At 43.0% G+C, this 13,584-nt stretch overlaps 1 protein-coding gene across 7 annotated transcripts in view; it reads right to left on the reverse strand.

The window, feature by feature from the left end:
* The window catches only part of katnal2 (katanin p60 subunit A-like 2), a 138,892-nt gene that overhangs the window by 40,524 nt on the left and 84,784 nt on the right, over nucleotides 1-13,584 (reverse strand). For 6 of the 7 annotated variants that reach the window (XR_009515744.1, XR_009515742.1, XR_009515743.1 and 3 more), the window contains 2 exons: nucleotides 10,253-10,371; nucleotides 9,603-9,694 (listed from right to left, as the gene is read on the reverse strand). Coding sequence is in view for 4 of the 7 variants with exons in the window: in XM_059989776.1 (XP_059845759.1) it covers nucleotides 9,603-9,694; nucleotides 10,253-10,371 (211 nt within the window). In the remaining 3 variants the exon portion in view is untranslated. The remainder of the gene's footprint in view (nucleotides 1-9,602; nucleotides 9,695-10,252; nucleotides 10,372-13,584) is intronic. The other variant, XM_059989777.1, reaches the window with a different exon arrangement.

Raw genomic sequence — 13,584 nt, forward strand, 5'->3', positions numbered from 1 at the left:
GACTGACAGCTCAGTATTTGGGGGTTCTGTTGGTTTAGACAAGGCACAGCAGAAGGGATTAAAGGGAGAGGGTTGACATTACTAGTCAGGGAAAATATCACAACAGCGTTCAGTCGGGACAGACTGAAGATCTCATCTAGTAAGCTCAGTGAGGAACTGAGTAATAAGAAAGGTATGACCACATTAATGGGGCTATTTTACAGACCACCCAGAAGTCCTAGGGATTTAGAGAAACAAATTTGTAGAGAGATTGCAGACTGTTTCAAGAAACATATTTCAGTATGTCAGTATATCAGTGGAATAAAGAAAATTACAATGGCATGAGAGGGGAACTGGCTGGAGTTCACTGAAAAGGGACATTTGCAGGAAAGACAGCAGAGCAGCAACAGCTGGAGTTCCTGTGAAAAATAAGAGAAGAGCAAGACAGATATATTCCTAATAAGAAGAAATTTTCGAATGGAAGAAGAACACTACCGTGGCTGACAAGTGAAGTCAGAGCCAAAGTAAAAGCAAAAGAGAGGGCAAACAAGGAAGCCAAGCTAGTGGGAAGATAGAGGATTGGGACGCTTTTAAAAACTTGCAGAAGGAAACTAAGAAGGTCATGAGGAAGGAAAAGATGAATTATGAAAGGAAGCTGGTGACTAATATTAAAGAAGATACTAAAAGATATTTTAAGTATATAAAGGTTAAAAGTGAGTCAAAATGACACTGGAGATATTGAAATGAGAGATGCAGAGATGGTAGAGGAACTGAATGCGTATTTTGCATCAGTCTTCACAGTGGAAGATGTCTGCAGTATACCAGACGTTCAGGAGTGTCAGGGAAGTAAAGTTTGTGCAGTGAAAATTACGTCTGAGTGGGTGCTCAGGAAGCTTAATGGACTGAGGGTAGATAAATCTCCTGGACCTGATGGAATGCATCCATGGGTTCTGAAGGAAGTAGCTGGAGAGATTGTGGAGGCATTGACGATGATCTTTCAAAAATCAATAGATTCTGGTATTGTACCGAATGACTGGAAAACTGCAAACATTACTCTGCTATTTAAGAAGGGTGGGAGGCAGCAGAAAGGAAACTATAGACCTGTTAAGGATGAGATTACAGAGGCACATGACCAGATAAGCTAAAGCCAGCATTGTTTCCTGAAAAGAAAATCCTGCTTGACTAACCTACTGTAATTCTTTGAGGAAATTACAAGCAGGGTAGACAAAAGAGATGCAGTAGATGTGGTGTACTTGGATTTTCAGAAGGCCTTTTGACAAGGTGCCGCACATGAGGCTGCTTAGCAAGATAAGGGCCCATGGAATTACAGGGAAGTTACTAGCACAGGTGGAGCACTGGCTGGTCAGCAGAAAACAGAGAGTGGGAATAAAGGGATCCTATTCTGGCTGGCTGCCAGTTACCAGTGGTTTCACAGGGGTTGGTGTTGGAACTCCTGCCTTTTACGATATATATCAATGATTTGGACTATGGGATTAATGTATTTATGGCTAAATTTGCTGATGATACAAAGATAGGTGGAGGAGCAGGTAGTGTTGAGGAAACAGAGCCTGCAGAGAGACTTAGATAGTTTAGGGGTATGGGCAAAGAAGTGGCAAATGAAAAACAATATTGGAAAGTATACGGTCATGCACTTTGGTGGAGGAAATAAATGGGCAGACTATTATTTAGATGGGGAGAGAATTCAAAATGAAGTGATGCAAAGAGATTTGGGAGTCCTTGGGCAGGATACCCTGAAGGTTAACCTCCAAGTTGAGTCGGTTGTGAAGAAGGTGAATATAATGTTGGCATTCATTTCTAGAGGTATAGAATATAAGTGCATGGATGTGATATTGAGGCTCTGTAAGGCACTCATGAGACCCCACTTGGAGTATTGTGTGCAGTTTTGGACTCCTTATTTTAGAAAGGATATACTGACATTGGAGAGGGTTCAGAGAAGATTCACAAGAATGATTCCAAGTTACCATATGAGGAACATCCAGCAGCCCTTGGGCTGTATTCCCTGGAGTTCAGGAGAATGAGGGGGGATCTCATAGAAACATTCCAAATGTTAAAAGGCCTGAACAGATTAGATATGGCAAAGTTATTTCCCATGGTAGGGGATTCTAGGACAAGAGGGCACGACTTCAGGATTGAACGGCGTCTTTTTAGAACAGAGATGCAAAGAAATTACTTCAGTCAGAGGGTGGTAAATCTGTGGAATTTGTTGCCATGAACAGCTGTGGAGGCCAAGTCATTGGGTGTACTTAAGGCAGAAATAGATAGGTTCTTGATTAGCCAGGACATCAAAGGGTATGGGGAGAAGGCAGGGGAGAGGGGATGACTGGAAGAATTTAATCAGCCCATGATTGAATGGAGCAGACTTGAAGGGGCTGAATGGCCTACTTCTGCTCCTATATGTTTAGTCTTATATGTAACACACACAAAATGCTGGAGGAACTCAGCAGGCCAGGCAGCATCTATGGAAAAACGTAGTCAACGTTTTGGGCTGAAACCCTTCGGTAGGACTGAAGGGTTTTGTATTTTTTTCCATTGTTGCTGCCTGGCCTGCTGAGTTCCTCCAGCATTTTGTGTGTGTTGCTCGGATTTCCAGCATCTGCAGATTTTCTTTTGTTTGTGGCAAGAAATATAAGGTTGTTATAGGAGGTGTCTTTAACTTTCCCCATATTGACTGGAAATCTCATTATGTAAATAGACTAGATGGGATAGAGTTTGTCAAACCTGTTCAGGGAAAGTTTCCTCAATTAGTATGTAGAAGTTCTAATGAGACAGTGTGTGATACTAGATTTGTTGTTGGGGAATGAGACAAGGCAGGTGGCAGAGGTTTGTGTCAGTAAACACTTTGCATCTAGTAGTCACAATGCCATTAGTTTCAAAGTAAATATGAAAAAGATAGGTCTGGTTCATGGGTTGAAATTCTAAATTGGAGAAAGGACAATTTTGGTGCTATCAGAAAGGATCTAGCAAGTGTGGATTGGGGCAGGCTGTTTTCTGGCAAAGGTATAATTGGTAAGTGGGAGGCCTTCAAAAGTGGAATATTGAAGTTTCAGAGCTTGTATTATGCCTTGAAACATAAAGATAACAGAAGTAGGGAACTTTGGTTTTCAAGAGATTTTGGGGTCCTAGTAAAGAAAAGAAAGGAGGTGCATTGCAGTTATAGGCAGGTAGGAACAAATGAGGTGTTTATGGAGTATAAGAAATGCAAGAGAATACTTAAGAAAGAAGTCAGGAGGGCTAAAAGAAAACATGAGGTTGCCATAACAGACAATGTGAAGGAGAATCGCAAGGGATTCTACAGATATGTTAAGAGCAAAAGGATTACCAGTGACAAAATTGGTCCTCTGGAGGATCAGAATGGTAATCCACGCAAGGAGCAAAAAGAGATGGGGGAGATCTTAAATGCATTTGTTGTCTCTGTATTTAGTCAGGAAACAGACAGAGTCCATAAAGTGAGGCAAAGTGGCATCAACTTCATGGACCCTATACAGATTACAGAGGAGGAGATGTTTCATGTCTTGAGGCAAATTAAAGTGGATAAGTCCCAAGGACCTGACAAAACTCTGTGTGAAGCAAGTGCAGAAATTCCTGGGGCCATAGCAGAAATATTTAAATCACCTTTAGTGATATAGATGGAGTGTCAAAGAATAGGAGGATAGCCAATGTTCAGCTGTTGAAAAAAAGTGCTGAAAACAAACCAGGAAATTATAGTCTAACATCAGTAGTGGGAAGGTTAAAGGCAGGACTTCTTTTCAGAGCGGGCAGCGGAGTCCGTGGAAGCAGAGTCCTGGGCTTTGGCTAAGTGGGCTTCGGCGTAAGGGGACTTCGGTAAGCTTGTGTGATTGCTCGCTGAGGGGAAGAAGGTAAGGTCACTAGGTGCTTTTTAGACATTCTATTAATCCAGTTCAGGTATGGGGGAGACAGTCAGAGCAGTGGTGTGCTCCGTATGCAGTATGTGGGAGGTCAGGGTCAACACAGTTGTCCCTGATGACCACACCTGCAAAAGGTGCGTCCAGCTGCAGCTCCTATCAGCCCGTGTTAGGGAGTTGGAGCAGGAGCTGGATGAACTACGGATCATTCGGGAGGCAGAGGCAGAGATAGATAGGAGTTATCAGGAGGTAGTCACACCAAAAAACCAAGAAGTAGGCAGATGGGTGACGGTCCAGAGAGGCAGGGGGAGCAGGCAGAGAGAGCAGAGCACCCCTGCGGCCATTCCCATTAACAATAAGTATACCGTACTGGATACTGTTGATGGGGATGACCTACCAGGAATGAGTTGTAGTGGTCCTGCCCCTGGCACAGAGGTTGAACCCTCAACTAGAAAGGGGAGGAGGGAAGAGAAGAGAGCGATAGTTTTAGGGGACTCTATAGTTAGGGGGGCAGATAGGAGATTTTGTGGGGCAGATCGGGAGTCTCGGATGGTATGTTGCCTCCCTGGTGCCAGGGTCCAGGACATCTCAGATCAGGTGCAGGCTATTCTTGAGAATGAGGGCATGAACCCAGATGTAGTGGTCCATGTAGGGACCAATGATGTAGGTAAGGTGAGTGAGGGGGTCCTGCTTAGAGAGTTCAGGGAGTTAGGAGTGAAGCTGAAAGGCAGGACCTCCAGGGTGACAATCTCGGGACTGCTACCTGTGCCACGTGCGAGTGAGGCGAAGAATAGAATGATTATGCACATTAATACGAGGCTGAGAGCATGGTGCAGGAAGGAAGGGTTCAGGTTTTTGGATAATTGGTCTTTGTTCCAGGGACATTGGGATCTGTTTCGAAGGGATGGTCTACATCTGAACCAGAGGGGTACTAACATTCTTGCAGGAGTATTTGCCAGTGCTGCTCGGGGGGGTTTAAACTAGATGTGCAGGGGGCAGGGATCCAGATCCAGAGGGTTGGTCAGAAGGTGCATGGGGTTAAATGTGTAGAAGGTTTGGGTGATCTTGAGAAGGTCATCAAAATTCAGGGTGCAATTAGCCCGATGGAAGTTCAAGGAGCTGGGTTAGGTACAGTAGACAGTGTCTTAAGCAAAGAGAGGAGGAATGGGCTAAGAATTCTATACTTGAATGCGCGTAGTGTCAGAAATAAGACAGATGAGCTTGAAGCTCAGATGAAAATGGGGAACTACGATATTGTTGGGATAACGGAGACATGGCTGCAAGGGGATCAGGCCTGGGAATTGAGTGTACCAGGGTATACGTGCTATCGTAGAGACAGAAATATGGGAAGAGGGGGTGGGGTGGCCCTGTTGGTGAGGAATGAGATTCAGTCCTTAGCAAGAGGTGACTTGGGAACAGGGGAAGTAGAGTCTGTGTGGATTGAGCTGAGGAACAGTAAGGGTAAAAAGACCCTAATGTGTACAGGCCCCCAAACAGTAGCATGGATATTGGGTACAAATTGATTAGGGAGTTAACATTGGCATGTGCTAAAGGCAATGCAGTCGTTATGGGAGATTTCAACATGCAGGTGAACTGGGAGAATCAGGTAGGTTCTGGACCCCAGGATAGGGAGTTTGTGGAGTGTCTAAGGGATGTATTTTTGGAACAGCTTGTGCTTGAGCCAACCAGGAACAAGGCTATTTTGGACTTGGTGATGCGTAATGAACAGGAATTGATAAGTGATCTTGAAGTAAAGGAGCCATTAGCAAGTAGTGATCATAACATGATAAGTTTTTATCTACAATTTGAGAGGGATAGGGGCAGATCAGAGGTGTCAGTGTTGCAATTAAATAAAGGAGACTACGGAGCCATGAGGGAAGAGCTGGCCAAAGTTAAATGGGCGGATGCCCTGGCAGGAAAGACAGTGGATCAGCAGTGGCAGATATTCTTGGGCATAATACAAAAGATGCAAATGCAGTTCATTCCAATGAGAAGGAAGGATTCAAAGAGTGGGAAGGGGCCACAGTGGTTGACAAAGGAAGTCAGAGATTGTATAGCATTAAAGAAAAAGAAGTATGACAGGGCTAAGATGAGTGGGAATACAGATGATTGGGAAAGTTTTAAGGAACAGCAGATCTTAACTAAAAAAGCAATACAGAGAGAAAAAATCAGGTATGAGCTCAGTCTAGCCAGGAATATAAAAGGGGATAGCAAAAGCTTTTTTAGCTATGTGAAGAGAAAGAAGATAGTTAAGAACAATGTTGGCCCCTTGAAGAATGAATTGGGAGAAATTGTTATGGGAAACAGGGAAATGGCAACATAATTTAATGCATACTTTAGATCTGTCTTCACCAGGGAAGACACAAGCAATCTCCCAGATGTGTGGATGGGCCAGGGTCATAAGATATCAGAGGAATTGAGACAGATTGACATTAGGAAAGAAACTGTGATGAGTAGACTGGTAGGACTGAAGGCTAATAAATCCCCGGGTCCAGATGGTCTGCATCCGAGGGTTCTAAAAGAGGTGGCTCAGGAAATTGCGGATGCATTGGTGATCATTTTCCAATGTTCCTTAGATTCAGGATCAGTTCCTGAAGATTGGAGAGTGGCTAATGTTGTCCCACTTTTCAAGAAGGGAGGGAAGGAGAAAACGGAGAACTATCGCCCTGTTAGCCTAACGTCAGTCGTGGGGAAGATGCTTGAGTCCATTATTAAGGACGAAATAGTGGCACATCTAGTGGCAGAAATAGGATTAGGCCGAGCCAGCATGGATTTACCAAGGGCAAATCATGCTTGACTAATCTGTTGGAGTTTTTTGAGGATGTAACAAGGATGTTAGACGAGGGTAAGCCAGTGGATGTTGTGTACCTAGATTTTCAGAAGGCATTCGATAAGGTGCCACATAGGAGATTAGTGAGTAAAATCAGAGCTCATGGCATTGGGGGCAGGGTTTCAACATGGATAGAAAACTGGTTGGCAGATAGAAAGCAAAGGGTAGCAGTGAATGGGTGTTTCTCAGACTGGCCGGAGGTGACTAGTGGGGTACCACAGGGCTCTGTATTGGGACCACAGCTCTTTACGATTTATGTCAATGATTTAGATGAGGGCATTGAAAACTATATCAGCAAGTTTGCTGACGATACTAAACTGGGTGGCATTGTGACATGCGAAGAGGACGTTAGGAGAATACAGGGAGACTTGGATAGGCTGAGTGAGTGGGCAGATACTTGGCAAATGTCATTCAATGTGAATAAATGTGAAGTTATCCACTTTGGAAGCAGGAACAAGAGGGCAGAGTATTGCTGAACGGTGTCGAGTTAGGTAAGGGAGAAATGCAGAGACCTAGGAGTCCTAGTTCACCAGTCAATGAAGGTGAATGAGCAAGTGCAACAGGCAGTAAAGAGGGCAAATGGAATGTTGGCCTTTGTTACAAGGGGAATTGAATACAAGAGCAAGGATGTTCTTTTGCATTTGTACAGGGCCCTGGTGACCACACCTGGAATATTGTGTACAGTTTTGGTCTCCAGGTTTAAGGAAGGACATTCTGGCAATTGAGGAAGTGCAGCGTAGATTCACTAGGTTGATTCCTGGGATGGCAGGGCTGTCTTACGCAGAGAGATTGGAGAGATTGGGCTTGTACACGCTGGAATTGAGGAGATTGAGAGGGGATCTGATTGAAACGTTTAAGATAATTAAAGGATTTGATAGGATTGAGGCAGGAAATATGTTCCAGATGTTGGGAGAGTCCAGTACCAGAGGGCATGGATCGAGAATAAGAGGTCGGTTATTTAAAACAGAGTTGAGGAAGAGCTTCTTCTCCCAGAGAGTTGTGGAGGTGTGGAATGCACTGCCTCGGAAGACGGTGGAGGCCAATTCTCTGGATGCTTTCAAGAAGGAGCTGGATAGATATCTGATGGATAGGGGAATCAAGGGATATGGGGACAAGGCAGGGACTGGGTATTGATAGTGAATGATCAGCCATGATCTCAGAATGGCGGTGCAGACTCGAGGGGCCGAATGGTCTACTTCTGCACCTATTGTCTATTGTTATTGTAAGGTATTTTAAGGGACCGGATATATGTGGATTTGGATAGACGTAGACTGATTAAGGGCAGTCAGAATGGTTTGTGCATGGTAGGTCATTGTCTAGCCAATCTTACAAGAGTTTTTCAAGGAAGTTACTAGGAAAGTTGATGAAGGCAAGGCAGTAGATGTTATCTACACAGACTTTAGCAAGGCACTTAACAAGGTCCAGAATGGGAGGGTGGTCAATGAAGGTTCAGTCACTTGGCATTCAAGATGAGGTACTAAATTGGATTAGATATTGGCTTTGTGGTAGAAACCAGAGTGTGGTAGCAGATGGTTTCCTCTCTGACTGGAGTGACGCAGAGATCAATGCTGGGTCCATTGTTGTTTGTCAATTACTGTATATCAGTGATCTAGATAATAATGCGGTTAACTGGATCTGCAAATTTGTGGATGTCGTCTAGATTGGAGGTGTAGTGGAAAGTGAGGATGGATATCATGGCTTACAGAGGAATCTGGACCAGCTGGAAAAATGGACTGAAAAATAGCAGATGGAATTTAATGCAGGCAAGTGCAAAGTGTTACAGTTCAGTAGGACCAACCAGGGTTGATCTCACACAGAGGATTGGAAAGGCACTGAGGAGTGCAGTAAAACAAAGGTACCTGGGAATATCGACCCATATAATTCATTGAAAGTGGTGTCACAGGGTTGTAAAGAAAGTTTCTGGCACACTGGTCTTCACAAATCAAAGTACCGAGGAGAGGACATGGGATATTATTTTGAAGTTGTATAACATATTGATGAGGCCTAATTTGGTGTATTGTGTGCAGATTTGAACACCGACCTGGAGTATAGAGAAATTTTATGAGGATGTTGCTGGGTCTGGAGGACCTGAGTTATAAGGAAAGATTGAATAGATTAGGACTTTATTCCTTGCAACATTGAAGATTGAGAGATTTGATGGAGGTGTACAAAGTTATGAGGGTATAGGTAGGGTAAATACAATCAGACTTCTTCTACTGAGGTTGGGTGAGACTACAACTGGAGGTCATGGGTTCGGGGTGATAGGTGAAAATTTTAAGGGGAATATGAGGGGAAACTTCTTCACTCGGAGAGTCATGAGAGTGTGGAATTAGCTGCCAGTGCAAGTGGTGTAAGTTAGCTCTATTTCAAAGTTTAAGAGAAGTTCATATAGGTGTATGGATAGTGGGATTCAGAGGGCTATAGACCTGGTGCAGATCGATGGGAGTAGGCAGGTTAAATTATTTTGGCATGGACTAGATAGGCTAAAGGTCCATTTCAGTGCTGTGTTTTTCTATGACTCTATAAGGAAAGTTTCCGAGACCCTCCAGTACCAGTCTGCAATTGTTTCAGTAAGGCATTGGTGAAACATGCAAAAGCGGAGGTTGATAGGTTCTTGATTAGTCAGGAAATCATTGGATACAAAGAGAAGTCAGGAGAATAGCATTGAGAGGAATAATAAATCAGCCATGATGGAATGGTGGAGCAGATTTGATGGGCCAAATAGAAAATTCTGATCCTGTAACTTATGGTCTTGAATGTGAGGTGATCCAATGTGGGAGAACTAATCAAGGTATGAATGATAGGAGCCCAGGGAATTCTGAGGATCAGGGTAGACATCAGTGTACTGTACAAGTATCTCTGATAAGTATCCTGGGAAGTAAAACAGGGAAGTGATGCACAGCACTGACCCTGGAACACTGCCACGTTGACTCATCACTGACTCCAGCTCATCCAGGAAGATGGTGGAAGGAGCATGAAATCGAGCAAGTTCAAACAGCACCTGGCAAACACAAGAAGGATAACACCTATAAACAACTATTCTCAAACAAGTAAAGTGCTATCCAAAGTAAGGTCCCATCCACTGGGGAAAACTGGGAGCGGGGGGAAGGGGGTAGAGAGGCAGAGAGGCAAACATTATTTAAACAGTTTGCAAATGGGTGGCACAGTTTCTATACATTTGATGAAGTATCCAACCATTCTAACTGGTTGCATCACAATCGGACAGAGAGGGGCCACTGCACAGGATGGGGAAAAGCTACTAAGTTCCTCCAACCTTCTGCGTATGCTGCTCTCGATTTCCAGCATCTGCAGAATCTCTTGTGCAGATGCATCATCTGCTGTTCTCAATGGACCCTTTGGAGTGGAAGAGACTCACTGTTTACCAATATTTCCTTTTCCCATTGACAAAAGTAAGCTAAATATGGACTGGAGTCTTGGCAGAATGCATCAATGACAATATCACACATTCCAATAACTATGTTCCCAGTTAAAAGGCTTAATACAAAATGGTTGTGGTAGAAAAACGAAGAATTCATTCAATAGAATCAATGCTTCCTACCCGGACAAGTTTCTCAGAGTCACCTCTCCATTTGCTGACAATGGTAGAAGCTGAAATGTTGAAGAACGTTGTGTTACATTCAGTGGCCACAGCCTTTGCCAGCAAAGTTTTTCCGGTACCTTATTAAAATACAATAATTAATATGACACAAAATGGCCCTGTAAGAATTTATTTGCACAGTCATTGAAAAAAATACTTCTGAAATAACAATTTCTGCAATGTTATAGGCAACAGTGAAAACATAAAGTAATCATAATATGATAGGATAAGTGAGTGGACAGACAGCATTTCACTCTCAGTTGAAATATTTAACAACATACCGGTGCATTTAAGGTGGGTGAAGGGCTAGGTTCAAAGGAGATGTAAGGGGCAAGTTTTTATTTGTACAAAGGGATTGCTTGGTGCCTGGAAAAGACTGCCCAGTGTGATGGCAGAAGAAAATAGAGTCAGAGCACTACTGCACAGAAAATGGAGTCTTGGACCAGAGGACATAGCATCAGAATACAGAAATGTCCATTAGAACAGAGATGATTAGCAATTTCTTTAGCCAAAGGGTGGTGAGTCTGTGGAATTCATTGCCATAGATGACTGTGGTGACCAAGTCATTGGGTTTATCTAAACCAGAGGTTGATAGGTTCTTGATTAGTCAGAGTGTCAAAGGATATGGGGAGAAGGCAGGAGAATGGGGGTTGAGAGGGATGATCAAATGGCAAAACTTGATGAATTGAATGGCCTAGTTCTGCTCTTACGTCTTATGGTCATCTGGAAACAAGCCTTTAAGCCCATCTAGTTTATGTCAGCCAAGTTCTACCGACCTGCATCTGTACCATAGCATTCCATACCCCTCTCTCTAAGTATCAAACTTCATTCAAACCCACATCCATCACTCCCTCTGCTAGCTTGATCAACACACTCTCACCACCCTGTGAGTGAAGAAATTCTTAAGATTATTAGACTATAAGACATACAGTACCTATAAAAAGCAACACATACAACAAGCTGGAGGAACTCAGCAGGTTGGGCAACATCCACGGAAACAAGCAATCATGTTTTGGGCCGAGACGTTGAAGAGTCCTGATGAAGGGTCTCGGTCCGAAATGTTGGCTGCTTGTTTCCACGGATGCTGCCCAACCTGCAGAGTTCCTCCAGCTTGTTGTACGTGTTGCTTTGATCCCAGCATCTGCAGTGTACTTTGTGTTTACCTATAAAAAGTATTCACCCTTTTTGGAAGTCTTCATGTTTTATTGTTTTACAGCATTGAATTACAGTGGATTTAATTTGGCTTTTTTGACACTGATCAACAGAAAATGATACGTGTAAAAGTGAAAACAGATCTCTACGAAATGATCTAAACTAATTACAAATATAAAACATGTACTATATTGCCTACATTATAATAAGGGACTACTTTATGTTGTAGTGACACATTGTTGCATGCGCTATTAGGCATGTATGGATCTGTAAATATGTGTGCTAAAGTTCGGACTCTACCAGTAAAGAACCGTGGAAACTTAGTTCCCATCTCCAATGTTGTTATTAATAATATAGTTGTGTAAACAGGCCACATACACAACAAATTGGCAACAAGAATTATGAACCTACATCTTATTGGAACACTGTGTTTCGTTAATAATGAGATTCAGTGGAGAAGAGAGAGAAGGGAGATGAAAAGATGTCATTAGAAACGGGGATTGTGCCGGAGGATTGGCGTATTGCTCATGTGGTTCCATTGTTTAAAAAGGGTTCTAGAAGTAAGCCTAGCAATTATAGACCTGTCAGTTTGACATCAGTGGTGGGTAAATTAATGGAAAGTATTCTGAGAGATAGTATTAATAATTATCTGGATAGACAGGATCTGATTAGGAGTAGCCAGCATGGATTTGTGCGTGGAAGGTCATGTTTGATAAACATTATTGAATTTTTTGAAGAAGTTACAAGGAATGTTGACGAGGGTAAGGCAGTGGATGTAGTCTATATGGACTTCAGCAAAGCCTTTGACAAAGTTCCACATGGAAGGTTAGTTAAGAAGGTTCAATCGTTAGGTATTAATGCTGGAGTAATAAAATGGATTCAACAGTGGCTAGATGGGAGATGCCAGAGAGTAGTGGTGGATAATTGTTTATCGGGATGGAGGCCGGTGACCAGCAGGGTGCCTCAGGGATCTGTTTTGGACCCAATGTTGTTTGTAATATACATAAATGATCTGGATGATGGGGTGGTAAATTGGATTAGTAAGTATGCTGATGATACTAAGGTAGGAGGTGTTGTGGATAATGAGGTGGGTTTTCAAAGCTTGCAGGGAGATTTACGCCGGTTAGAAGAATGGGCTGAATGTTGGCAGATGGAGTTTAATGCTGAGAAGTGTAAGGTTCTACATTTTGGCAGGAATAATCCAAATAGAATATACAGGGTAAATGGTAGGGCATTGAGGAATGCAGAGGAACAGAGAGATCCAGGAATAACAGTGCATAGTTCCCTGAAGGTGGTCTCATGTAGATAGGGTGGTGAAGAAGGCTTTTGGAACGCTGGCCTTTATAAATCAAAGCACTGAGTACAGAAGTTGGGATGTAATGTTAAAATTGTACAAGGCATTGGTAAGGCCAAATTTGGAATATTGTGTACAGTTCTGGTCACCGAATTATAGGAAAGATATCAATAAATTAGAGAGAGTGCAGAGACGATTTACTAGGATGTTACCTGGGTTTCAGCACTTAAGTTACAGAGAAAGGTTGAACTAGTTAGGTCTCTATTCATTGGAGCGTAGAAGGTTGAGGGGGGATTTGATCGAGGTATTTAAAATTTTGAGAGGGATAGATAGAGTTGACGTGAATAGGCTGTTTCCATTGAGAGTTGGGGAGATTCAAACGAGAGGACATGATTTGAGAGTTAGGGGGCAGAACTTTAAGGGAAACACGAGCGGGTATTTCTTTACTCAGAAAGTGATAGCTGTGTAGAATGAGCTTCCTGTAGAAGTAGTAGAGGTCAGTTCAGTTGTGTCATTTAAGGTAAAATTGGATAGGTATATGGACAGGAAAGGAGTGGAGGGTTATGGGCTGAGTGTGGGTAGGTGGGACTAGGTGAGATTAAGAGGTCGACATGGACTAGGAGGGCCGAGATGGCCTGTTTCCGTGCTGTGATTGTTATATGGTTATAAAAGGAGCAACACACATCTAGATGGAGTGCACTCATGGTTCTAGCAAAAAGGACACATGAGTCACGTGGAACGTGCTGTGACTTCAATGAGCTAGCTAAAAAGAGCTAGGGAAAATGGGGCTAAATTAACATAACAAAGACGACAATAATTGGAACCATTACAGCATTTGATAGTGGCA

Source organism: Hypanus sabinus, chromosome 14 (genome assembly GCF_030144855.1).
Source record: "Hypanus sabinus isolate sHypSab1 chromosome 14, sHypSab1.hap1, whole genome shotgun sequence".
NCBI classification, from domain to species: Eukaryota; Metazoa; Chordata; class Chondrichthyes; order Myliobatiformes; family Dasyatidae; genus Hypanus; species Hypanus sabinus.